The 27,870-nt window shown below is 51.2% G+C and overlaps 1 protein-coding gene across 1 annotated transcript; it reads right to left on the bottom strand.

The window, feature by feature from the left end:
- Window positions 1-49: 49 nt before the first annotated feature.
- Window positions 50-27,870, bottom strand: CSNK2A2 (casein kinase 2 alpha 2). The gene is made up of 12 exons (XM_086757952.1): window positions 27,648-27,870; window positions 27,293-27,404; window positions 16,258-16,359; window positions 15,335-15,385; window positions 9,181-9,240; window positions 6,959-7,042; window positions 5,740-5,850; window positions 5,433-5,534; window positions 5,009-5,109; window positions 4,226-4,374; window positions 3,931-4,024; window positions 50-488 (listed from the first exon to the last, which is right to left on the bottom strand). The coding sequence occupies exons 1-11, from the start codon at window positions 27,749-27,751 to the stop codon at window positions 3,948-3,950; spliced, it is 1,053 nt and encodes a 350-aa protein (XP_086614078.1). The 5' UTR covers window positions 27,752-27,870; the 3' UTR covers window positions 50-488; window positions 3,931-3,947.

Genomic DNA, 27,870 nt, shown 5'->3' with positions numbered 1-27,870 from the left:
CAGTCCTGCCCCACAGCTCCCTCCCCACTGAATACTCCTCCTCATATGCTTCTTTTAAAACTTTTATTCAACAATATAGAATTCTTTTAATTATAATATGGAACTGTCCATTGTGATACTACATCCCCTGCCACCCCCTTGCCCTGGCAGAGACAGGCGCAAGCTGGCTAACTGTGGTCCGTCAGAGGTTGGGGGGGGAACAGCCAGAACGGAGGAAGGAACAACTAAGCAACAACTGCTTTGCACACCCTTCACATTTCCATGCTTTCTGGGTCAGGAAGAGCTCAGCAAGGAACCAAAGGCAGAAGAACCTTGGAGGGAAGGGCTGCAGTCATAAAGAGGCGAGTGCCGTCCAGCCAGGCGTGCTGCCCCGCTCTCATCCCTGCCCGCGCCGCGCAGTCTGCCCGCCGTCACTCTACACGCGCCGATAGGACGTTTGATTTGGTTCTCATTCTGCTTATGGAAAATTGGGAGCAACAGCATTGGACCTGAGGAGAGACGGGAGGAGGGAAGTGAGCGTCACGGGGCACTGCCAACTCCACGCAGAGCTCCTCTGGCCCCAGGTGACGAGGATATGGTTGGGCACGCTGCCCCACGTCCTGCCACCCCGCTCCCAGCTGGGCCTGGCCACACCCGCCATGCCCCTCTGGATGTGTGAACACCAGGGGATCCTCAGCCTCCTTTGGAAGGGGTGGCAGGGTGAGGGGGGAAGGCAGAGCTGAGCAAGGCAAGGGAGAGATGCAGTTTGGCAAAGCAGCGCTTTCACGGGCAGCCAGACACAAGTTTGGACTTTTTCTCCCCAACCTCCTGTGTTAAGTCCCCCTCCGCTGCCTCAAGCATCTCCTCTAGTCCCGCTAAAGGCTTCCATCATGCCACAGTACACTTCCAAAAGGCACAGAGAAACTGGGAAGTTGCTTACTGCATCCCTCTCCTACCATGGTTCTGATTTCGGGTCTTTCCTCTTAAAGCACTCAGCCAAATCTGTGTACTACCTCTGCTGGAAAGCTGGGGCCAGGCCAGCTGAAAGGCCAGGACACACACCAGGACTCTCCCAGCTTTCTACAGGAGAAAGCATACGAAGATGCATATTCCCCAGCCTCCTTCCTTCCCAAGGACAAGACACTGTCTTCTCCAGCTCCTGGCTGACCCTACAGGCAGGACAACGTTTTGCTAAGGTCCAGAGGAAAGCAGGGTTTCCTGCTCCGAGTGCTGGAAGGGCCAATGGGTGCGGAGAGGAATTGGCCCGAGCTGCAGCCAAGCGTCCCCACTCTTCCGGGATCAGAAGACTCCACACCCTTCTCACTCCCAGGCTAGCTTGCTCAGCTGCCGTGTTTCCCTCCAGGATGAATCTGTCACAGCTCATGCTACCCTAAAGCTGGGGTAGGGATGTGGGGAGATAGGAGGCAGGTTGTTCCAGCTTCTCTGGTTACCACAACCAGGAAAAGCCGTTTCACTCACTGGGATGAGCATCTCTCTTCCTCTGCTAGAGGGTATCAGGAAGGAATTTCTGACTCAGGTTTACAGAACCGATACTTCCCGAAGCACCACCTTGAAACTCCACCATCAGGTTTGGACACCATCAGGCACTCTCATGCAACAATCAACATTTTTCACCTATCAGAACTCCCACACTGAACCCGTTCTTCTCCCCCACACTTCTTTTGCCTTGGCTCTCCGGGAGCTAGGAATGCTAACACACAAGAGTTGAAAAATGGGCAAGTTTTCCCCACAGCAGCTTCGACAGGCCATGAGAAACATCCACTCCTGCCTCTTACCAATGGAGCAATTCAATAAATGTTTAAAATCAGCTCAGACATTGATGTTAAAACCCCAAATGAACCCTGCTTAGCACAGCTTAAGAACACAAGAGACTCCCATGCCTCTCAGGCCAGGCACCCCGTAGGTTTGGAAGGTCAGAGGGCTGGCTCACCAAAATCTTCAGCAGCATCTGCAGCAGAGTTAATGTTAGCAAGGGCCCTGGGGCACAGCAGCAACACCACAGACGGCTCCTCAGCCCGGACACCGATGACCAAGCTCATGCACTGGTTGCATCCCAGGGTAGGAGGAAAGAGGAGCTACTCCCTGCTCATCACATTTTTAGAAAAAGCCATCTACCCAGGCTGAGAGGAGACAAACATGGGGGTACGCACATGGAGAAGCCCCAACTTCCAGCCATGCATCAGTGACTTGTCTTCTGACCAGCCCCCTAACAGACAGAGATCGCCTCTGCGGGCACCAGCTGTTTGAGTCCAAAGAACCACAACAGCCGATTCCCATGCCGCACCCAAAACCTCGCACTTCCTCTGAGGCCCCGTGGAAGCAGGGACAATCTGCCACAGTGACACTCTCAGGACTGACAGCATGAAAAACTGCAACCAAAGACCAAGAGATCCCAAAAGTACTCAGACAAGAGAGGCTGGAAGAGCCAGCCCGACCTCCTCAAGAAGGCCACGCCTTCAGCTCTCACTCTTTCTGGCTATCCCATAGATTTGAGACGGCAGACGTTCAGACGTATAGATATTTATTGGTTTCAGTGAATTATACAAATGGATTGACCTGCTATCGATGCCAATAGAACTTTATTGGAATATGGAATGTAAACAGATGTTTCAAATAGAAACATTGCAACCTTATAAAAAATTAACTATTTCGACAATGCCGCAGAAGGAAATTCTGTGTTTAGGTGCTGGTGGGAAAACACTATCTCCAGCTTCTAGGTTTGAGTGTCACCAGAACCACTTGATGAAGTCACACACAGAACAAGTAGAGGAGGCAACTGTGAATTGTGGGGCTATAAAGCCATCGAGGGATCTGATGAAAGAACCCGCAAGACAAACCCCCCACCCCCCGCACAGGATCGGCACCCCAGAATTCAACAAATGGCTGACTTTGTTAAAACACTACGTGGGATCCCAAGTCCCGGATCAGTAGCTGCACAGCCCCCTCCCCGACAGACCACGCTGCTGTTTGCTGATCCTTCCCCCTCCCCGTGCTCTCCTCCTCAGCCCCCTCTCCGCTCCATTCTGCGGTGCTGGATCGAACCGCTCCAGAGCTGTGCTCTGGCACAAGTCTGCGTCTGGCACGAATTCTCATGGGAGCCACGTCATGAGGTACGTGGTTGCACACCTATCACAAGAAGTCTTGCAACACTGACTTTCCTGAGCTCGGTGGGAAAGCCTGGATAGTCCCTCCCCGCTCCTGCCGCAAGAGCAGCCCTCACATTCACAGGTTTCCAAAGCAGGTCTATTGAGTTTCTTCTCAGAGCGAGCCTTTGTCAAACACACCTGGAAGGGGGATCTCACCGCTCCCCAGCAACTCAGATCAGTGCCTTCGTTTTAATGCTCCAAACCAATCCTGAGATGCTGCTGGGTTTGTGGGCTGTTTTTTTGTTAAACCTCCCCCCTCCCCCCAACCGCCCTGGCATTCACAATTGAAACTGGAATTCAAGGGCCAAATTCAAGCCCAGAGTGAGCAGTAGGACTTGGACCTCAAAACAGAGTTGCACCTGCTGACCCCCAGCCTGAATTTGGTTCATCCAGAGTCTACAAGTCAGAAAGGCATGTTTAGAAAGAGGCATGCTAAGGGCTGATGGTGGAACAACCAATTTGTCCCCACCAGCACGGTGGGGAAGGCTGGACTGAGAAGGAAGAAAAGGATCCATAGAGATGTGAACCAGAATCAGTTGTGTTGAGCCCTGGAGATATCACTACACATTTAGCTCTTGCAAGACCATTTGCCCAGGGCTTTGGTACCACAGGGTTAGAGTTACATTAACCACAACCACCAGAGAGGAACTGAGGTTTATGACCCCCCCAAGGTTAGATTTCTGCCGAGTATAAAGGGGAGGGGAAGGAGGGGGGGGTCCTTGGTTCTTTTCCCTTCACTGTGTGACCGAAGGTTTTGCTTTTATTTGTAAACATCTTGAATTACCCGTCGTTTTCCAGTCTTCATCGTGCTGTCGTCAGGCCACTGGAGAGCACAGCGTTTTCTGAGCTGGGCTGAGACTGCTCCTTCACCACTGGATCTGCAGGGGAGACAGACCAGGCAGGAAGGGGAAACAGCATTTAATGAAGCGGAAGCTCCACCCTGGCAAACCATTCCAGAGAAACTGCCCTCAAAACCCACAGACCCGCTAAGGCTTTTACAGAGCTGGAAGCTGAAATTTGTCCCCACAACCCAAGACAACTTTCCATCCCAGCTGGCCCCAGCTTCTCCGCAGACTCACAGAAATAGGGGTGCTCCATGGCCTCCTTGGCAGTCAGCCTCTGTTGATGGTCGTATCGCAGGAGCTTATCCAGGAGGTCTAGGACTTCAGGACTGACCAGGTGTCTGTTCTCACTGTGGATGAAGTTCTCCCAGCGCTTCCGGGAATGCCTGCAAAGGGACCAGCTGTCACTGCCCAGCAGTACCCAGAGGTCCTGGGGGAATCACCTGCCACTATTACTTCTGAGAAGAGATGGCTGTGACTGACACTGCCTACAGCTCTTCCTTGCACAAGCTACTGCTCAGCAAGCAGTTGCCAAAGGGAGAAAACCCTTCTCTTTAGGTACTCAATTGTGTGGAAGTCCTGCGCCTGGGAAAGGCACAATATTGCACATTCCCTTCTCTCTACAGGGACTAGGCAACAGCATGCAGTGGGCAAGGTGACACCCTTGGGACCAGAAGTGCTCTGCCTTGCCAGCCAGCCTCACAGCAGCTGTCCTTACTATCCCATTCACCTCTCGTCCCTTTCAGAAATCTCAACTGGGAGATTTTGAGCCCCTCAGCCCACACTCAACTCCGGTGTCCGATCCATGGCTTGTGGATCATGGCAGAGGCAAAAAGAAAGAGCTTGCATTTCAGTGACCTCCTGAGATGACATGAGTAGCCAGATGAGAGGCCTGCAAGCAGCACTGCTCCAGAAGATCAAAGCAGACCTTTGCTGAGAGTCCTTCAAGGGGATGGACATCAGCTTATCCCCCTCTCTGTGTTAGAAGGAAAAAAGGGAGCATTTCACTTTTCCACTTACTGGCCCAGGATATCATTGAAGTGTGGGTCCAGTTCTATGTGGTACTTCTTGAGATACCCATACAGCTCATCTGTGCCCAGGACCTTTGCGATGCGAACCAGCTGGAACAAAAGGCATGTTGAGAGAGAGCAGACGGGCAGACCACCACTCTTTTACAGAGGCAAAGCTGCCCAAATCTAAGAGCTCTCCATCTGGAAACATCCCAGATGGAAGGAATATCTCCTTTGAAACTTGTTTTTGCAACATGTGCAGAAAACAAGTCTCCTACACAAGGCAGTGAAGCATAATCCCAGATGGCTTAACTAAGCACACAGCAACATCCTCCCAGCCTGGTTGTCCGATCCCCAGAATTTCCCCACTATACAGACAGAGATGAGGTGGTGACAAACATCTCATGAAATAAGCCAGGTAGCAAAGTCTTTACTTGGTCATAATTGTCCTGGCCGTGGAAGAAGGGCTCCTTTCGGAAGATCATGCTTGCCAGCATACAGCCTAAACTCCACATGTCTAAGCTGTAGTCATACATCTGAGGGGAAAAAGGAGAAGCTGTCAGAAAAGGCATCCTCACCATGGCCCGGTTCCCCAATCGCACAGGCAGCCTCAGCCTTTTCACTTCACAGCCAGCCTCTGTCCAACCCAGGCAATGTCCTGGCAGGTAAAACCAGACAACCCAAAGGTGGCCAAAGTGCAACCGCAAGTGGTATCACTGCGAGGAGGAGGCAGACTCTTACTTGGTAGTCCACAAGAAGCTCCGGTCCTTTGAAGTACCTAGAGGCCACACGGACATTGTATTCCTGAGCTGGATGGTAGAATTCGGCCAGACCCCAGTCTATGAGCCGCAGCTGAACATGCGATAAAGAGACACAGAGTCAGAAGCCTCAGTATGAGCTGGTCAGGTGAAGCCACCTTGGCCAAACCTCTCAATGCTGTGACGCAAGCATGGAGCCCGGGATGCAGGGAGGCACTCTGAGGACAGGAGATGCTCTCAGCAGTGCTCTGGTCAGGCTCTTCCCTTCCCCCATCACCAGCTGGTGGGGCAAAGCCCAGCTTAGAGAGCTCCTCTGCCTCCCAAGACCAGCCTACTGGGAAACTGGCTCCTTACCAGCACCACCAGCCACAGAGGACGGTTGTTGCATACTATGAAACAGGTAAAAGCCATCTGTCTTATCCTGCTCTTGGGAGGGGCCAGGCTGAAGGCAGTGTTGATTTTAACTGGGGGCTGAGAGCAGGAAACGAGGTAAGAAGGGTGCCCACCACATCCTGCAAGGCAGACCATCTCCTCTGCAGCTGCAGGGATGGACGACCTGCCACGTTACTGAAGGACAGGGGTCTAGTAAGAGATTTCCCCCTCCTTATAAACCTTGCCTTGCCTGTACAGCCACCACTGACTGACAGGGAGGGACCTGTGGACCAGCAACTAATTTGCTGCTGCAAATCCCAGTCCTTGAGGAGACTGATACACATAGCACCTGATGAGGTACAAGTACTATGACGGCGGAAGCTCCCTGTGCTGCCCATTTCCGTGGTAGTGAGCTGGGCACAAACATTTCCTGTGATATGGCACATCCTAGAAGTGAGGATGCCACCGTGGGACAAGCAGGCTGCAGGAGGAGCTTATGTTCCCTAGGTAAAAATATCCAGCTGTATTTCAGACACGGCCACCCTTCTGCCACACCTCCCAGGTGGAGATTAATGGCCCAGACCTGCTCCTCTCAGCAAAGAAACCCAGCGGGTTGGCTGGAGGGAAGAGCAACCTCCAAGCCATGGACTCTCACTGCAGTGCTCCCCAGTGGGACTCTGGCCATCTCCTGATGCAGGCAGAAGTGCAGGGGAGACAGTTAAGAAAGGTTCAAGGGGTTAAGTACAGCTGCCCAGGCTACGGGTGCAGAGATGGCAGAGTTTCAAGTTTCCCTGGAAAACCCCTGCTTGTAAGCCCTGGTGCCACAGTACCTTTTTCTGTTGGTGGTCTATCATGACGTTGTGGGGTTTGACGTCCCTGTGCATGATCCCCATGCTGTGACAGTAATCCAGGGCCTGGCAGACACACACACACACACACACATTAGACAAGTCTGTAGCCACAAGCACAGCATTAACAATATAACAGACAGTTCTTGGCCAGGAGCAAGAGTGCCCCATCCACGAGGAAGTGCTGCAACCCCAGCACAAGACACTGGCATTTTCAGCTCTTATGCTACATGTGATGAAGTGAGAAGCTGGCAACAAGACTGTACTGGTCTCGTGTCCTACTGCAGCCACTGGGCCTGGAACCATGTTCCCTGCACAGTCTTTGAAAAACACTATAGAGAGATGTCCCACCTGGTGACAAGCCCAATGTTCCAAGCTGGGTAGCCCTGTGCTCAGGTCATGCTCTCTTCCCCAGAAGGAGAAGATTCTTACATGCATACAGTTCTAAGGCCTTCCAGTGCAGCTTTGCACCTGTGTCCCAAAGCACACTTAAGCTAGAAAGTCACCTCTGCCCTTCTCATTTAAGCCAAAGCTGTACTTACAAAAGGTAGGTGATAACACATGAGGGAGGACGATGCTGCTTAAAGCTTGAAGGCAGGAGCACACATAAGCTCTCCAGCTCTGTGACCTTGCACCACTTGCCCCGCCTCGCAGCTGTTCCCTTGAGCAAGGGGGTGAGAATGTTGTTTTCTCATCTCCAAGGGAGAGGGAGATCCATCCATCAACATCTATCAGATGCTCTGAGATCTCCAGCAGCATGGAAGGAGGGCAGTCATTCAATATCCAAGACAACAGTGCCAGGGAAGTAACACTGTCCTTGGGCCCCTGCTGCGGCGGGAAGCATAGGAGGCAACAGCTTCCATCACAGCAAGGCCTCAGGGAATATCCCTGCAGCAATATGTGGCTCACAACCAACAGGAGTCACAGCAAACGGTGGTCCTGGGATTTCCAGTACAGGACATCTAGAACAGGCTGGACAAATTGCTTCCAGGGATGAAGCTGTTCTAGTGTCTTGCTTGTCCCAAGGCTGGAGCACCTAAACCTCATCATCCCTCCCACCCTAATCCTGGCCTGCCTCAGCTTCCCACCAGCCTTCAGTAGGAAGGTCTTTCCCTTGCAGACAGGTTCAGCAAGCTTGGGGGTGCAGAGAAGAAAGCTTCCCTCAAGCCTCCTAGATTTCAGGAAGTCTCCTGCAGTCACCAAGTCCTGGAACACAAAGGGCTTTCCCTAGCCTGTCGCACTCACTTCCAGAGGCAGGGGACTTGCAAAGTGCCAGCCCAGAAGTCCTGAAGCCATGCTAGGACCTGACACAGACAAGCTGCTGCTCCAGCATGTAAGCACAGAACAGCCCTGGGATCGGCCGAAACCTGTAAGCTCTCCCTAATGCCCTGCTGCCTCTCGTGTCCTGCAGCCGGAGATCCCAGAGAGACAGTGCAGCAGACCTCTCAGATCTGCCATATGGCTCCGTGAGTATTTCCACAGGGAGGTGAAGCTAGACTAGTTAAGAGGAGGCATTCAGGGCACTCCTCACCCTTCGTCCGAGGGGAAGGGAAAGCTTTGGCTGAGAGGTCTCAAAGGAAAATACCAGTATTCTATCAACATACAACAGCCAGCATAAACCCCACTCACGGGGTTCTGTGGCCACAGGGCACTGAGCTGGCCAGCCGCTTCTTGAAGTATCCTAGATCCCTCACCCAGAGACACAGGGGTCTAAGACCAAGTGGGCAGAAGCCACCTTCTAGGACTGCATTTGAATACTGCAGCAGAAGAAAGCCCAGAGCTGGCAACTCCTTCTCTTCCACTCTCTCTAGTGTGCTAAAGAATCCCCCGTGCCCCAGACCTGCAAATGCCTCTTGATGCTTGTACTGGGTCGGGCTGGAAGGGAGCTGATTTTCCTCAGAGCAGCCCAGTGGTGCTAGAGACACAGGGACACCAAGCACAGCCCTCCCTGGTAACTAACAATCACAAATGCTTCACGGGGAAAGAACAGACCCCAGAGAACCAAACTTCCCAGTTTGGCTGTAATACCTCGCAGCAATAAGCTAAGAAGCCAGATCTCTTCCTAAACCTTCCTGGGTTATGAGATGTGGATTCTGCGCTGAACATTACAGAAATAACCGTTTAGTAGCACTGCCCCGTGAGCTCCGCTACTGCCTCTTGTTCCTGGCCTCCCCATCCAGACTGCCATATGCAATGCCACTCACCTTCAGCAGCTCATACATATAAAACCGAATATCAAAGTCTGTCAGGATCTGGTACAGTTGCTGAAACAGATTTAGGGAGGGAGGAGAGAAAAAAAAAAAAGACACAAAAATAAATACTCCAGATTTTGATTAGTTTTATTTCCTGCACCCCACCTGCCTCCAATCACTGACCCCATTCCAGATCCCCAGTGAATACCGCCACTCTCAAAGGCTGTCCTGGTCTTGGACATGCTAGAGCTACACACTAGGAAATCCAAAAACAACGCAAGAACTCCCATGAGATGCCACTGGATCATCCAGACCTGTCACGACTTCTTTCCAACAGAAGATAGACAGGTTGTCTGTCCAAGGAGAAGACAGCAAACCCTTCAGAGCATGCTGGAGTTGGCACAGATGATCTTGACTCTCTGTTCACACTCAAAGTCATCACGGTGACTTGACAACATGGATAACAGCACTCAGAACAGGCAGGCTGGGAACACATGGGCAGGGCTTCCAAGTGCTCAAAGAGGGGCAGGGAGAGGAGAACACTAAACTAAGGGAGCACGGGGTGGAGAAGCACAAAGGGCAGAGACAGTCTCCGAGCCATCGAGGCTCCCCTCTATCCCAGGATAAAGGCTAATGCAACTCAGCAGCACAGAAATATTTGTGGGGCCAAGGAGAGCACAGCTCGGAGTCTCAGTGAAATGCCTGTTGCCAGCACGTGCTTACCACCCTCCTTCTCCTCTGTGTCCTTCTGCAGCTACTCATGTGGAAATGACAAAGATCCAGTGTGCACTTTAACCTGCACTGTGCCACCAGCACCCTCACTGGAGAGCTCATCATCCTGCTGCTCTTCCTGCCAGGTCACAACTGGTCCCAAATTTGCCTTCTGCTCTATATCTGTCATTGGCAGCGGTGCCAGCCTGACCCTGTGGGGCTGTGCTCTCATCCAGGGACAGCAAGGCAAGACGCCAGGGCAGGCAAGGAAGGACATTCACAGGGCAGCAGTAGGACCAGACCCCTCTGCCCTTTCTAACAAACAAGGATCATCTCACAGCTCAGTCAAATCACCGATTGCATCAGCACTGGAGCCAGCTGCCCATCACAGGCACCACTTGGCAGCTTCAGGAAAAATCCCAGAGATTGAAATTCACATTCCAAGAAAGCAGTTCTGGCCCCAGATCCCCTCCAGGCCCATGCCAAGATTCTCAGGATCCTGCCTTACTTAGGGCCAGCTCCAAACAGCCCCATTACTCCCAGTACTGTTCTGGGAAATTATTTGACAACATACAAGTGTCACTTACACACAAAGAGCTTTAACAGCCTCCAGGACACAAGCTGCATTGTATTCTCATGAGTTGGGATGATCCTAACTCTTTGGAGCAAGCTACTCAAGCAGATAAGTGAGCAGGGAGCAAAAAAAGATATAGCCACAAGCTACAGCAGCGACAGCTTTCCTGACTTGGTTGCACACGACCCAGGGCCAGCAGAGGACAGCTGAGCCCTTCCAGGAGTTTAAATGGCTCGCTTAGGTAACAAACACCACGGGGTGACAGAGATGCTTAAAATGTCTTTCTGGGAATCACTACCCTGCCCGATTTCACCTGGCAACATCAATGCACTTGAGGAAGGAGGAAGGCAGGAGAGGCAGTGGCAGAACAAGGCTAGACCCCATTTTTCCCAGTTCCCTGGCTCCCTCACCTCACGCTGCCTGTAAGTAGGGAGGGTATGGAAGGGAGGTCACCGATGCCTTTCTTCTCAGGCCCACAATGCTGTCACTTCTCCGACTCATAGCCTTCAGCAGAGGCAGTCGTTGGGCAACCAGCTTTCAACAGACTTCCCTAGAAGAGCTGCCTGTGAAACCCAGCACCTCTGAACCTCTCGCCGGGCCAAGGCCAACAGTGTGGCTAGAAGTGCCCAGGCTCTGCTTCCTGCAGGTAACAGTCCCTGCAGGAGCCTGCTCAGCCCTGCTGCAGGCAGCTGGTGAATGCAGAAGGCTTTGAAGGACAGAGCCAAGGTTTCCACTGCGAGTTGGTCCTGCGCAGCAGCTGCCCCCAGAAGACTTTGATAGTGGGCTCCAAATCCCCTTTGCCCAGCCTTGCAGGGGATAGCAGACACCTCCTTTACAGACATGTCCCCTGCTCTGCTCTTACACCTGGCTCTTTGGAGTAAAACTATCAGAAACATCCCTGCAGGCATCACTCAGACCCAGCTCAAACATCTGCTCAGCTAGCTGCCAGCACTCAGGATCACACAAGGCCTTGGAGACCTGGGCTGGTCTCCTTTCTCCATATAGAACATGAGGAAAGGCCAAACTCACCCACAGGCAGCTTCACCCCTTCACCCCTCTCCAGCTTTTGGTGATATTTTGCCACACATCCTGTAACCAACTGTAAACTAATCCCATTAGTGCCCGAGGAGGCAGAGACATGCTTCCCCTCTCCATGGAGCTGATAGGAGTTGAACACTTATTCTTCTCCCTTGAGTGAGCAAAACAGCTGGCTATGTCCAGGAAACAGCATCTGAAGGCAACAGGGTGGTTGCAAGGAGCTGTCAGAGGAGAGAGACACTGCTTTGGGGTGCAGGGCAGGTAGCAGAAAAAAAAAAGGAAACAGCTCCCAAAAGCATCCCGGCTTCAGCAGCCATGCAAGGGAGGAGAATCTTTCACAAGGCAGCAACTATTTTTTTAAACTAACCTGGGATGTACAAGGATAAAACACAAGCACACGCTTCCCTCACAGCAACTTGGCCTGAAAATTCACCAAGGTGCAAGCAAAGTGGAAGATCTGACTCAAAAGCCCTCTTTCCCTACAATTCCAACAGGCTGAACATCCTGAAGCAACTTTTCCTGCCCATCTCCTTTTCTTCAGCTGCAAACCCGTCAGTGCGTTTAAGAACACAACAGCAAACCCAGCCCAGCGCTGCTCCTGGAGACCTGGTTCTGCCCCTTTCTCTCCCGAGGGATTTGCCTCTTCAGGGCAATGAAAGGCACGGTACCAGGTACACTCATGGACCACACAAAACGCGTGACAGTTGATGCTGGCTGAAGGACAGGCATCTCATTTCTACTTTGAAACCAATTAGCAAAAGACATTTAATTTCACTGATGGTTACTCAACTGGCTGCATGGCTCTGCAGTGTAGCTGTGGTTTAAGGCAGATGACTGAGTAGCTTGAGTGCTCACAGACTACAAGCAATACAGCAGGTCTGAAGAGAAACACTAGCCCTGTACACAAGCTGCCATCCTCACAGTCTCCTGTTTATACCATCATTTAAAAATAGCCAAACTGTGTAGAAGACAAGCTTGCACTTCTGATCCAGAATCATCCACAGCCATGGCTTAGGCCCCACAGAACTGCAGCTTCTGCCCGTGCACAGAGAGCTGGGGAAACCCAGCAGGCATTTTCACGGGAGCAAGGACATGAATAGCGTTCTGCCATTTGAGTGGGCAAAGGGGTGAAAGTGTCAACATTAAGCAGAAAATAATAACGTTAAAGGAAAGAAACTGCTAGAAAGGAGACAAGTGAGGAGATATCCAAGCTTGCGAGCAACTATTGCCAACAGGACAGAGAAAAATGCAATCCTGTAAAGTAGTCAGCAACCGCCTGCTGTACACGAGCTGCCCCGGGAACACCTTCACACACCCCAAACGTGGCTTGCCAGCAAGATGCACAGTACTCGCCAGTTCTGCTGAACCCAGAAGTCAATGCAGAGATGGGCAGATCAGCAGCAGCCACTTCAAAACAAAGAGAAGAGGTCCCTGTCACCAGGATTAGCTCACGTGGCCCTTAACTCCAGTAGAATTCGGCTGCCCTTGGAGATCAGGACTGCAGAGCAGAGGAGACAATAACTGGGTGCTCTCCAGCTGCTTCAGAGGTATAGGGCAAGCCAGGACCTCCAACACAAGTGGTCTCATCTACTTTGCGCACTTTCTGCTTGGCAAGGGGACTTCAGAGCAAGAGAAGATTCAACTTAGGAGCCTCTGTGTAGAAGATATCCACAGGCACCTGTGAGCAGCAGCAGCCCTGTAATCTGCCAGTTAGCTGTGGCCCCAAGAATCTACCCAAGTAGGCAGCAGAGCTCATGGGCGTGTAGCTCAAACAACCCACACGCCCCAGAAAGAGCTAGTGAAATTCAGGTTACAAACAAGCTCTGAATACGAACAGCCACACTGGATGCCCTGGGGGACATGCTTGCATTCCCAAGACAAGTTATTCCTGCCTTGTACCAATCAGCATCGAAAGCATCAATGCATTCTGTCTTGGATTTGTACAGCTGTGAACCTGGACTTCCTTGAGGAGCCAGGCTGTCTCCTAGGAGCCTAGAAATTACCTGCTGCAAACCGATAGAGTTGTTTCTAATGCAACAGCCAGAGCTGAGCACTGTTACTTCTGCTGTGGCCAGACCAACGTTGCCTTCCTAGCTGCAACAGCGCCTGTGACAGCTCTCAGCACAGCTGGGACAGCTGACCTACCATGTACTCCAAGCCCTGCATTTTTCAGTTAAGAGTCCCTGTTGGCCACCAGCCTTAAGTTACTACTTAATGCTCCACTTCATGAACATATTTAAGTTACTGGGTGATATCTTTGATGATCATTTTTTCCTCTAAGGACACGACAAAGTAGTGCAATCACATTTTGACTAGGAGACACACAAAGCAATCCTCAGTAAGGTGTGCCGCTGCCCTAGCAATCTATTTTATCTCAAGCCACATACCAAAAATAAAAATAAATAATTATTAAAAAAAAAAAAAATCTCTAAATAGAAAGTTAAAAACTTCCAGGATCAGCCTTATGAAGAGCCCCTGGGTCATCAGAAGCAGCACAGAGTCACATTCCCAACACACACGTGGCACTGAACAGCCCAGCTGATGTCAATGGAGCCCAGACAAACCAAGCTTGCTTTAATTAGCCCTGAAAGGTCACCCCATAGCAGTCCTCTCATGGCTGTTTACTTGATGGAGACAACACTCCTCTTCCCCTCCCAGGCTGTCAGGGCAGACACTGCTGCAAGTTACTATTATTCCAGCCTCTGCAGTAAGTCTCTACATCAGATTAAATACCAGTAAGATGACCACCGCCAGCATGGCTGCAGCTCTGGCTATGTGCAGCACCCCACCCAGCAGGATTCAGCTTGCCAGACCAACTCCAGAGAGACAGAAACAACACGCGCTGCATCGCAGCAGGGCTGTGGGTGAGAGGGTCCGTGGGCCAGCTGACAAGCTGCCTCCTTTCCACCAACACCAACCCAGGGTCCTTCTCTGGGTGTTTGGTGTATCTGCTGAAGCTGCAATCTACAAGGTGTGTACCTACGTAACACTCCGGCACAGACAGAAAGAAAAAAGCACCGTCCCGTAACACGGAACGAAAGAGATCTCTGAACAGTGCAGGAGGGGGTGACTGCTGGCTTTCTAATGGCAACTGCTCAATTAATTCTCCACCACTGACTTAATGACTTAGGGTAAAGATTCACATGGGGAAAGCAAAGATACCATTAAAATAGGCGTGGCTGCTAATTACATATCCCTTTTGTGTATCAGCTCAGTGCTGCCAGCCAGGAGCACTTCAGCTGCACAGGCAGTTATAGCTGCACTCAGACAGAGGGACCCCCATTTTGAGAAGGAGTAGTACCACTTGGAGCTCCCCAGAAATCAGAAGAGCCAGGAAATATGCCGCAACCTCAGGCAAGCAGAAAAGCTCTTAAGATGTATTCAAGACTCCTCAGTCCCTTGCTACCAGGCCCACCAGCAGTGGGAGATGTGCTTTCCAGCCTCTGCTACTCCAGAGGCCCCAGGTCTGAAGGATTCCAGCACAAATTGGTGTTGCCTGCCGTACCACTTGCACTGCTGTAAATAGAGCATGGCAGCACAGGGATTAACTTGGGCTGAATACACAGCACAGCAGTAATTACTAAATTGAGAAAGGAGTAAGAATATCTAACTTGTTGAACTTACTCCCCAAAGCTGGGAGAAGATTCAGCACACAAGCTTTTTATTCCTTCTCATCCAGAGCCTATTTACAGGTTTCTGATTTACATGGGGAAGGGAAGGTGAACCTGATATAGAGGAAAACTCCAAACCTCCCCCCACAGCTCTCGAGGACTATCTGACAACCCAAGATCACAGCACTCCAAACAGAAACGGGAAGCCTCCCCCCTTCACACTTAGACTCACCTTAAAATCTGTGTTATTGATGTACTCAAACACCAGAGCTGGGGTCTTTGACTGCAAGACAGAGAGAGAGAGTCATGGTTTAAAACACCCTCTTGACCTTTCTTTGCTCCAAGAGACCTGAAAAAGCTTTTACTTCCTGCCCAACTCTCACTGCGGAGAGCAGGGCGGGAGCAGGACAGCGAGAGAGACAGAGCCTTGCTCCCGCAGCAGGCAAAGGCAAGCTCCTCTCATACCTCACGCAGCAAGCACCAACATGGCATTTTGGCCAGTGCCTCTCCTCTCCACTCCATGTAGCAGAGACAGCCCTGGGCAAGGCAAGAAAAGTGTCACCAGGGGCTAAGGCCTCGCAGCCTATTGCAGGAAGAAGGTCAGCCTGCACTGCCAACGTTACAGCAGTGTCATTTCCTCTCCATGGCTGCCAGCAGGCTGGGAGTCACAGACCTCAGCCAGCTGCTAGTCAGAGAAAACTTCCCGGGAATGGGGTAATTGTGACAATGCAGACAAAGGATATGACCTCTGGCTGCTGGGCAGGACAGCGACCAGAAGGATGGGAAGTGCTTAATATCCATTTGCCTTGGCAGATACTTATGTTCCAGATGCCAGACAGAAGCCGAAAGGTTGCAGGCTCTGCTTTCTCACAGAAAACCTGTAGGGCTACAAAACTTCTCCACCACCAGCCATGGGAAACTCAGATGACAGAGAAGGGGTGTAAAAGTCTGGGGAACACAGAGCTCATCCACACCAACCCACCTCAGGAGACCTTAATGGGCTGGACACCGCTCGCTCCTGGCTGGCAGAAAGGCACGGGCGCAGGCAGCACCTAACCCCAGCTGAGAGCAAAGTCATGCGGCAGCACCTGCCCCGTGCCTGCAGCCGGGGCGGAGGCAAGCCCGCTACACACACTGCGACACACAGGCACCTACCACTGGATCCTTGACAGTGTCAATCAGATTAATGATGTTGGTGCCACCACGTAGATTCTCCAGAATCTTAACCTCGCGTTTTATCTTCTTTTTCTTCACTGGCTTAAATAGACAAAAGAAATTAGAAGTGAGAGTCCTTTCAGAAATTAACACTGATTTCTGCTGGATGACATCACCTCCCCTCCTCTCTGCTCCCATCCTCACAAGGGAACATTTTTAGCTTCGAAGAGGAGACAGACACCTTGCATGAACTAGGATTTCACTCTCATCAGTGAAACCTTTCCACTCATCAGGAGAAAATCAAATCACTCCAGACAAACATAACTGTGACTCCAGTAACTGTGGTTAAAAGCGCCCTGGACTGCTATCTGGAAATCTCAGCACACTCATTCCATGTTAGACCCTTAGAGCCACAGGACAAGCATGGTGCACCTCATATCTCAGCTTTTGTTTACCAGTACAAAGCAGTTTTTTACCCCTTAATCCTCACCCATTTCCCAACAAGTACTTTAATCCAATGAAACGACGACCTGAGAGTCTCCAACACCAAGATTCCTAGTAAGCTCAGACACCGCTACACCTAACCACGTGCACGTGTCTTTTGCAACCCCCCCGAGAGCACAGAACTAACTGCACAGCATGCTATTGCATCCATATACCACAATTCTTTTTAAAGCCTACAGACACTTTAAACAGTTTTTTATTCCTCCTTGCATCTGCGCAGCCCCAGGAACTCCCTTCGCAAAGGAAGCTTTTCTCTGGACATCACCCTGCAGAGAGTGACAAAGAACAGCTGCTCCCAAGGCAGGGGCTTGGAGGTTGGGTTAGCTTTTACGCTCTGCTGATCCAGCGGTTCACTTCAGTGCAAAGCAACAACCATTTCTGTAACTCATCCCCTCCCAGGACAATTCTAGCTCTGTGCCTGCTTGAAAGGAAAGGCAGCTTAGGGCAGTTAAGAGGTGAGCCTTGGCTAGTGACAGGTATGGGCAAGTTGCCGAGTCCAGCAGCCGCTCACTACAGAGCTGGAACATCCCCTCCTGCATCACCGCTACCATTGCAGAGAGCTGAGCGACATCTCGCAGGGACTGGTAAAGCTCCTGCCCTATCTGTGAGGTTTGCTGATTAAAACACTCATCTCCAGGCATTTAGCTTTCTAAAACATTCACCATCCGGCACGGAGTCTGGTGTGTGAGGAGGGGAGTAACAGGGTATGGCAGAGGTACGAGGCACCTTACCAAAGTGACGCAAGTTGTCAGATGTCTACGTGAAGGACAAGGAGTCACAAGAGCTCAACAGCTCGCGCTCACCGCCTTGACTCTGCCACAGCCTCACACTTCGATGATGGCTGCAGCGTGCCGATGGGGCAATTCACACTCTTGTTACAGGCGAATCCAAAGCAATCCCTGATTTCAGACCTCATAAGAATGTACGAGCAGACGGGAGAAGGAACAGAAGCTTTTTATATAGTGGGAAAATATGGCATTTATATAAGTGATAAAATATGCTGTCTTTCTAGGCTCTTCAGGTGGCTGAAACCTTCAGATTCAAATCCTGCCCTTCTCTTCCAAGTTAAAAGGCAGGAGCTAGACTTTCAAGCCAAAAGATGAGAATCTCAGCCTGAAGCAAAGTGCCAAAAATAACACCAATGCCGGCACAGGGAGCGTCAGCACCTCATAAAGCCACTGTGGAAAATGGTAGCAAGGCCACCACAGCTGTCAGCCAGAGCTGGAGTGACACTGGGCAGGGGCAGCCATGGAGAGGCAGCCAGAGGAGGGGGATGCAAACCAGTAGAAGTGAGGGCTACATTTCTGAACCTGAGAGGAAGATGCTTAATTAAGGACTAATTTAATTTATGTCAGCATGGGGACAGACGCCACCCTTGTGTTGCACTGATCTTACCAGAAGGCCAAGATGGAATTAAAGGATATAATTCAGTTATTCTGCCCGGCCAGTGAGGCAGATGCACACACAAGCTGTTTTCCAAGGAACTTCAAAGAGGGAGCTGAGCCACTGACGTCCTGAAGGCACTCACTGAATGGCCTGGTACTGACAGACACTGAGCACAGCCCCTCTGCTGCGACACCTCCACCTGATCCGGAGCTGAAACAGCGCCTGAACACAGCCAAGAAGACCCAAAGCCCACTTTGAAATACCTGTTCCATTGTACTGTAGTTATTTCAAGGGCCTTTTGCATCAGCTATGTAGGGGACGATAGCCCTCCAAGATCTCCATTTCTCCTTCCATAGTGACCACTGCTCCCCCTGAGGCAGAAGATGTTGTCTTCCAGTCACTTCCACATGTTTCCAGCTTCTTCAGGATGGGATAATGATGCCCGGCGTGATATCTACCAAAAATCTACCCCTACCTAAAACACTTGTTAAAAGACATGAGCAGACAGAATCAGTAACTTTTGGAAAAAAGGAGAGAATAAAGTTGGTCTTTTATTAATGAAATACCCGCAGATAATGGGCAACAGCAGCACCTCCAACATCACAGCAGGAAGACACTCCAGAAAACACTGTCTCGGCAAGAGAGACAGTTAAAAGCTGCTTGCTGTTTACGTGTTTTCCTGCTAAGCTGCAGTAGCACAGAGCTCGGGCCAGGCTGTCCGTACACGGCTACGCTATCTCCACCTTAGCTGTGAGCCAGGGCAAGGGCCCCGCAAGCCTCTGGGCAGGGTGGAGGTACAGGAAGCCCTGCTTGTCAGGGCCGTAGGCAATGCACCCTCAGAGCACTCGCTCTGCCTGCAGCCAGTGGTCAGGACAGGGTTTTCCGGCACTAGGTAAACAGGGATGAGGTGGGGAGAAATGCCACGAGCTGAAGTAATGTCATCTCAGAGAACAAACTATTGCCTGAAAGTTTCCTCAGGCAGCAGCATAAGGGAACAGAGGATTTGCCCATTTCAGATTTGCAGGAGAAAACAGCGGCGACCGCTGGCCTCCACCCGACTCCGCACAGCTTTCACCTTACCAGCCTACCTGGCCACATGCCACCTCCTCCCCACACCTTGTCCCATGCCACTGCTCCTGCCACAGCTGCCAATGCTGTCTACTACCCAAGAGCACATCATGGGGCTCAGTTTTTGCCCAGCAACTGATTGCAAGCCCAGGCTCTTGTATTTGGCAAGTCAAACACCTCGGTGCAAACCACTCTAGCACACGGCCAGTACTGCACTGGAGCTAACTGGTCACAATCACAGAAACTTTACTGACTTCCCTCCTGTCCCCAGACCCTAGTACCACTGAAACGACAGTCAATCAGCAGCGTATCCTCCAAGCACCAGGATTAAGTCTGGGTTGCTACAACTGTCTCTCAGTCACCCGATCTGTCGCTTCAAGGATGTTGACTCCAAACACACATGGATTAAGTGTGAACTAACTTAAGCCACTATGGCCTCCAACCATCTGCCTCTCCCAGCAGGGAAAGCTTCTAAAACACCAGGCCTTGCAGCCAGGGTATTTTAACAGTACTCCTTTAAGGCTACTTTATTAAACCAGGCTGTGAACAGCAGCATTTCAGGTTATGTTTTCTACACTGCTCAGTCCCCCTGCCCTGGGAGAAGGACTTCCAGCACAGGAATGGAGCAGGCACCCAGACAAAATTAACTGCTCCCGAGTTTGATCCGGCTGTGTTTGCAAGGCAATGTTTTATACAGGTGCAGACTCCAGCTCTGTCTGCTCCCACAGCAGAGGCATGTCAAAGCTCTCCTCCATGCTGGGATTCTCCAGTGACTGGTATGAGTCAAACCCTCACTGCAGCCTTTCCCTCCGAGACAGGCTCCGACAGAATCCCTCTGCTCTATGCAAACACGTATTTCCATGAAATCTGTAAAAACTTGACAGCTTGGAGACTTCTGTTGCATGTGGTTGAAACTGGCCAACCAATGCAAAAACTACTGGAAGGGAGGAGGGGGAGAAAGGCTGACAGACAGGAGGATTGCATAAGGCTCGTTTCCATAGGAAACCAGGCTAAAAGACATGTCTCAGTTTAACCATGTCTACACTGGGAGGGGTTTAATTACTTCAACTGCAGCAGTACCCTTAGAACAACATGACTGTCTAGCACAAGCCAGTTTTCCAGTTTCCCAGGTAATTGCTTCCTTCCTCAGGCAAACTGGAAGTGAGGTGGCTGGAGACAGTGGAGACAAAACATGCAGCTCATGGCTGTCTATTACGAGTGCCCAGAGCAGAGGGACAAGGTAGCCTCCAGCCACAGGAGGATGGTCTCTGCCAGACCCAGCAGCTCTCATTCGACTGTTCCCAGCCAGCCACCCTTTGCTGCAGATTTTCCACCGTACCAGCCAAAAGGATCCCATGAGGGTGCTTTGATCCCCTCAAAAGTCAGGCAGAAGAGGCAGTGACAGCAGCCAGCGCTATCCCAACTGCCTTTGCCGAAAGATTGGAGAGCATCATGTGATGCCATCCCTCTGCACAGGTGAGAAATGACATGGGATAAGTAGTTGCCTTGCAGTCAGGCAGATGTAGAAGAAAACACCTCTCTGTGACTGAGAGATCAGATCCTGGGTCATGTAAACTTGTAAGCAGGGAAGGCGTCCAGCTGCAGCAAACACCAGCTGGGAGAATTAACATTGTTCGCTAAAATAAACCTTTAAATACAAAGCTGCAACCATCACTTCCTGTCTGGAACAACTAAATGGCTGCCTGGTTAATAATCTTTTTTGGTTGGTTTCTAAAGCAAAGGGAGTACACTCTTCTGCCAGACGTTTCAGTTACAGCCTTCCCCAACAACCTGGGGAACCAGCACTTAAATTCCAGCAAAGAGAAAATAAATTTATTATACAAAGTTCTCTGTGCATTTCCACACTGAGAAAGAAAAGTAGTGACCAGGAAGGCATGTGAAATACAAGTTAAATCCCAAGCATAAAAATCCTTTTACATTAGCCAAAAGCAGGCAGCCAGGAAGCGCACAGACACTGCCAGCTGAGGAGCACACGTGCTGCTCTGAAGGAATCACAGAAGGTGCTGGGTTTTGCCCAGCAGGTGCTCGGGAAAAGAACTGGGGTTAGAGCAGCAGGGTAGAAAGTTTAGCAGTCAAAAGATACAAATCTGCATGAAACTAAAGTCATATTTATTCCACCACTCCGTAAAGAAAAAGATCTATTTTTTGCTCACCAAACCTGAATAGCACGGAAACACCACGATGCTTCCAGTGAACGAGTAGGGAAATGTGAACACACAATGTCCAGGAGCAGCAAAAGGCTCAAGCTGCATCCTTATGGCAGGCTTTAAACATTTAAAAGCTGGCACTAGAAGCTCATTCGTCTCCAGCAAGTATTATCGAAAGGATCACAATAATCTGCCTATAAAGCCTGACGCCAATTGCTCAATGGGAAAATTGGCTTTGGAGCAGCACTGCTTATTTTGCCAGACATCAGCTGGGAAACCAAATAATCGTATTCAAGAGAACTACAAAATCAAGGAGCCCACTTGTGTTAATATTCTGTTGGTTCTTTGCATCTTACAACTTCCATTATGGGAATTCAAACTTTTCTGAGCTGCTCTTGAATTTTAGAAAAGAGGGGAAAAAAAAACTACCCTGAAACTACAACAGCACTTTTGCTTTTTTTTTTTTTAAGTTTGGTAGAATATACCAGCACGTGTTTTGAGGGCAGTGCTGTTCCTTCCTTCAGAATGCCTTTCCTCCTCTCACAGCGCATCCCAAAACAGCTCTCCTGGGACTTCAGGACTGCCCATGATGCATCAAGAGTTCTGCAGTCAGCTAAGAGGCACAAGGACCAAGCCCTGATCCCCACCACCACCATTACAAGGTACGAGAATCATTCATTCAGGCTCTGCCCCAGGCCACTGCGAACAGACACAGCGTCATAACTCACCCTCCTCCTCGCAGGAGCCGCAGCTTCGCAGCTCACCAGTTCTGTAGTGCTAGACCACCACAGCAAGAGTTACCAGGTGCATCTCCAGGCCTCTGTGGGACACCTGGTACCATCTTAGTTGGTCTCAGCTCCAAACAAGGCTGGACTCCAGCAGCCAATTGGGCCAAGCTCAGTGTGGGCAACTGGTGTTTAAAAGAGAAGAGCTGCGTACCCCGCTCTCTTGCAAAAGGGCTCATTTCAAGACTGCTAAAGGAGGAAGTGGGCCAGGGAGAGCTGATTCAGTGCAATCAAACGCGGGAGGAACAAGAGACACAGCTAGCTACCAGGAGCAGTCATTGAACAGCTTTGGTGGAAGGTCACCGACGCAGTGAAAAGCTCCAGCCTGAGGGACCAACATCATCCAATCCTATTTCCCCTGTGCAATCCCTTCTGCACACCAGCACGGGAGTCCTTTCAGCCCCCATCTAGAACATGCTGACATATGTGTGCTCTGAAGCTTTTAGACACAGAACAAAATTTACCAGAGCCATAGGGCTACCTCCCCAGAACAGATCTCTAGCTACTAGAGCAATAATTTGAGTTCAACACTGGAAGGACCTTGCAGCAGTGCCTGGTATGAGCAGCAGCTCTGGAGGGTTCACACAGCCCAAAAGGGGGAACAGGGGAAAACCAAAGCCAAACAAACAAGAATGCACTTGTGAAACCACGTACATGGTTGAAAGTTCCAGTTCATGGACTCAGCATAGAGGGACAAAAGCCACCAAAAGAAGAAAGGGGCGATTTCATCACTGCTGCAGAACCTCCATTTCACTGGTCCCTCTCCTTGTAACTGCATTCTTCCCCTAACCTCCGCCTGTGTTGTGCCCATGCAGATAGCAACCACACAAGGAGACAAACCAGTCTCTTTAGGGGATGGATTTAATGCTTCGCAGGCAAGAGTGTACAGAGACACATACGTGCATCAGGAAAGCAGCAGGACTCCTGCACAGAGCTGACAATATGGATGCTGCGATCTCCGCCTTGAGCAGACACTCAGATGGCGGTAATCAGAACAAGAGAACGGGCTGTGAAGGACACTGGGGTACAGCTGAAGCTCACCAACAGCCGTAACTGCAGGTTCCTCTAACAGCAGCATTCCCACCACAAAGAATCACCCACAGAAGTTACAAGCAATGTGGAAAATGTAGAGCGGCTTTTAGAGTGGCAACTTGCAATGCTGCTCGCATCGCCGAGGAACACTGTTACCCCAGAACAGAGGGTTCACTTTTAAGGCACAGAGACTGACAGACACTTTGGAGCTGCATTAGCAGAAAAGCAAAATGAGAAGTTCATCAAAGAGAGAACACAAAGATTGCAAACTGACCTCAGCGGTCCACCAAAAATCTGTATCTATGTGGTTAGATATGAAAGAGCAGAGCTGCACTTTAGATACCTGCATTGGATGTAGACGATACTTGACTCACAGGAAACAAAGATGTCTTAAGCTTCCTTTGTACGTACCAAGGAATGTCAGACCTCATCCCAGGAGTCAAACCTTGGCATCAAATGTAAGCAAGACACAAAAGCACGTACAGGACACCTTCACACATTCCCTCTTCCTGGCTTGGCCCTCCCCTAAGCACACAGGAAGCATGCCCACAGCTGTACCCAGCCCAGGGAGATCAAAAAGCCCACAAGAGCCTCCCATACCAGCTAAGGGCTGCAGGAGCACAGCTGCTGGCCAACTCCATGCCCTACTACCTGAGGTCAGTACACTGCAGATACCACTACCTACCAAGATGACTTCAGCCTCATGGCTTTTTTTTTGGCGAATCTTTACTCCCTGAACATGTTGAAAAGGTGGGGAGTTGCCCTCTGCCTCACTCCTCAAGATAAAAGCTTTCAGAGGACGCTTGGCAGGGGGTGTCTGTAGAGCAAACCAGGGCTCCTATATCACTGCTTTGCACACACCGTCCTCCACATTGCATCCTGATGTCTTGCTGCAATGGAGTGAGAAGCAAGCTGCTTGCTTTGTTTGCTTTTTTTTTTTTAAAGAGGTGCAGAATTTTCCTAGAAAAAGTGACATTAAGAGCATCATATTTGCAAAGAAAGGCACTTGACCCAGGAAATGGTAATGTTACAGTCATCTGCACAACCTTATTTCTGCTCCTTTGCTGACACGTTATGACCACAACTAGTGGAATGAGCACGTCCCATTTTCCTGCAGGATTATGCCCCGTCCTGCGCTTGGGGTAGCAGGACAGAAAGGCAGTGTTTGGTACTGGCCAGGGAAGTGAAGCATCTTGCTTTGTGCAAGCTCAAAAGGCCTGGGGCACTGTGATACCAATCAGAGCCATTAGCTCCCTGGCCTTGTCCAAAGCTAAAGTCTTCATAGGGCACTTAAAGAAACAAGGCCAGTAGCTGCCAGAAAAGGAAGAGCAGTTATGTTTTTCATGCAGCACTAGACTAGGACCTATGCTCTAGTCTCAGCTTTGTTGAGGCTAAGGGACTCGCCCAAAGTCACACAGGAAATCTCTGTGGCTCAGTTCTGCACCAGAGAAAGGGTGATAAAATTTCCTGACCTCTCTGGAGGAGGGTACAAGACGTTCAGGTAGCAGAACACCAAAGAAAGGGGAAAAAAGAGGCAGGGGAAGTACTTGCTACATGCTAACTTCAGCTCAGTAGGGGCAAGCTGCTTCAAAAAGCAAGGCTGTGAAGAGACACCAGTCACCTCCCGTGAGGCGCAGATATTCTAACAGTGACTCTTGCTAGAAATCACTCTAACACATAAGTTGTCCTCTCAGAAAACCTTAAAGAGAAAGGAGCAACTGTGCTAAACAGCCGCATCCATCGCCCAGCAACAATCCTCCCCTTTGTCTCACCCCTACAGCCACACAAAAACCTGAAGACTTTTGGTTGCGTTTCCCACCTCACAGCATCCAGCCTGAATTAGGAGGAACAGAGACCCAGCCTCTTTGCTAAGGCTCGGCTGTAGATGCATGCAATTACATTCACAATTAAGTTTGAGTCTAGCTACAGGAAACCAGAAGCACTTTCCACAGATCAGAGTGATGTTATTGCCACACTTCACAGGTTTTTCACAACATACGCAACGTGGTGCTCTGAAACTCACTTTTCACTGACCCACTTTCCACTGAGAAGAAAGTTCATCTTTATTTCTCTGGACTTTCTGCTCTTCCTTTCTAACTCGCAGGAATGCTGTCTGAATGTTAATGCAAGTGGGGGGAGACAGGGGAACTGGCGGCAACACCATCCGCTACAAATCTGGGACAATCCAGTCCCCTGCTCGCGGGCCATTAAGGCAAAGCATTCAGGCCCCAAGGAGGAGCACCCAGCGCCCTCAGACGACTCTTGCCAGCTGACTCACAGTCCAAGGCTGACGGGCTCCCTCGACATGACAGAGTTTGGCTGCCACACGGAGAGGAGCATCGCTCCAGGGGAGGCTCTTTAGGCTGGGACGAGGCAAGGAGGAAGTTTTCTGACAACTTTCCCTGTAGTCTCTTCTCAGCCTCACGGCGCCTTTGTACGTGGAACAAGACCTTGGGTCTCAACAAACCACAGCAGTCCCAAAGAGACCATCAGGGGCTTCAGAGCAGCACGCAGAAGGGCACATTTTCCCCAGCCTAGCCACAAGCCATCTTGCCATAAAACCCAGCTCAGCTCTGGCTACCTTTAACTACTCTCTCATAGCAGAAATTCCTCCCTGCCTTTATTAAAAAAAAAAAACCAAAAACTCAAACAAACAACAAAACCACATAAAGCACCCAAAGGAGGGGAAGGCCCAAACAGCATGCCAGAGGAACTCAGCTTGGCGAGGGCACGTGACCCTCACCACTCTGCCCTGACGTCAGGCTCGGCCACAGGGGCTCTCCCAAACAGCTCACCTGGCCACCACCTTGACCACAGCCAAAGCAGGGTTGTGCGTACCTCCTCCCAGAGCCAGACGGGAAATCACACCTTGCCCAGGAGTGGTGGCCGGACTAACTGTGACAAGTTTGCTGGGAAGCCAAGGAAGATCCCAAGGAAGTGGACATGGTGAGCCAGTGGGGATATCAGCAAAGAAAAAACGAGACAGCTAGCCACACTATAGGAACGGATCTAGCAACTGCCTTAAGGCTACGGCCCCGCAGACACACGCATGTCCGAGATAGCTGCTAGCCTTTGTGGCTGCAAGGGCAGGTTAAGTGCAGACCCGTCTGCACACTGCAGATCAAGTTCAGACCCCTCTGCACACTGCAGATCAAGTTCTGAGGACACCCATGGTCAGACACCAGCTCCCACGTGCTCTTGAGGAACAACTGACAAGTGTTACTGGTCCAACAAGTGATAGCCACAAGTCTCAGCCAGACCAAAACCAAAAGCACCTCAACTCTGACTTTCCCATTCTGTTTTCTTAACATCCCTGTCTACCCTCAGATCACCAACACAGATTGCTGCTAGGACAGTTACCACAGCTCGCCGTGAGCCCGCTGCTTCAGTGCCAAACGCGGTAAGGCGTGCCCTGCAGCGGCTAACCCATGCATTCGGCCATCCCAAACTACAACCCAGTACTGCTGCACGGAGGTCCCCGCAACCCAACTCTGCTAGGGCCAACACACCAGAACACAGGTCGTTGATATCACCAAGCTTCAGATGGCCTCCTTCAGTTTCCTCAAGTTTCCACGCTGTTTTGGACCTGCCTGTGGCCAAGTTCTTTTCCACATAAGATCCTCTAAAGAACTGAATATAAAATTTTGCCTAGTTTTGTGACTGCTGAGCATCCCACAGCCTGGCTCTGAAAAGGCCATGTGCCAGCTGTCTAGAGGTTAACAGAAAGATTCCTCCTTCCAGGCTTCGCATTCCCATTGACATGGCAGTCCCTGGGCTAAGTTTTAGACAGGCATTGCCAGATACCATTTACCAAATGCAGGCAGCGCTGTTCTAGTGTCAGGAGTTGCCGATCTCCTCCAGAGGAGCTCTCAGCCCAGAGCTACTCTGGACAGGAGAGGTGGAGACATCAAAACATTGCTACAGCACGCGGGACACCAAATCCATTTCCAAACCCACCATCACAATGCCCTTAACCCGAAAACAAGACTTTTGGGGTGAAAAACGAGATCCAACAGTCCTTTGGCCCTGCCAACCCAGGTCCCCCTTGCTTCCAGCCACCGCAAGCCCCTGCTTCATCAACGGGACACTCACCTTGAGGATCTTCACCACGACCCTCTCGTTGTTGGTGATGTTGATGGCCTCGAAGACCTCGCTGTACTTCCCTCGCCCCAGCTTTCGAACCAGCTGGTAGTCGTCCTGATTGCTGCGGGCACCAAGAGGAGAGGGGGGGGTGGAGAGGATAACTGACAGGGCAGCAGGCCGGGGGAGGGGGGGGCCTCTCCCAGCTCGCCCCCCAGCCACCCGCAGCCCCCCCCGCGATACCCCAAAACGGGGGGGAGGGGGGGCAGGGACCCCTCCCCGTGGGTTGAGGCCCGCAGGAGGGTGCGGGGCCGCCGGTGGCCCGGGGAAAGGTGGGGGGGGGGGGTGTCCCCGCGGGGCGCTTTACCCCCAGCTCGGGACGTGCGCCTCGTAGTCCCAGTACTCGCGGCTCCTCAGGCTGTTCACCTCGGCGTACACCCGCGCCCGGCTGCCGGCGGCCGGGCCGGGCATGGCGGCGCCGGGCGGCGGCTGCAGGAGGAGGAGGAGGGCGCGGGGCCGGCGCGGGAGGCCGGCGAGGCGGGGCGCGGCGCGCAGGAGGGCGGCGGCGGCGGCGGGCGGCGGCAGGGCCA

Source organism: Chlamydotis macqueenii, chromosome 13 (assembly GCF_036417535.1).
Source record: "Chlamydotis macqueenii isolate bChlMac1 chromosome 13, bChlMac1.mat, whole genome shotgun sequence".
In the NCBI taxonomy this organism is placed as follows: Eukaryota; Metazoa; Chordata; class Aves; order Otidiformes; family Otididae; genus Chlamydotis; species Chlamydotis macqueenii.
The sequence above is the reverse complement of the archived record's forward strand: the minus strand, read 5'-3'. Positions and strand labels throughout refer to the sequence as shown.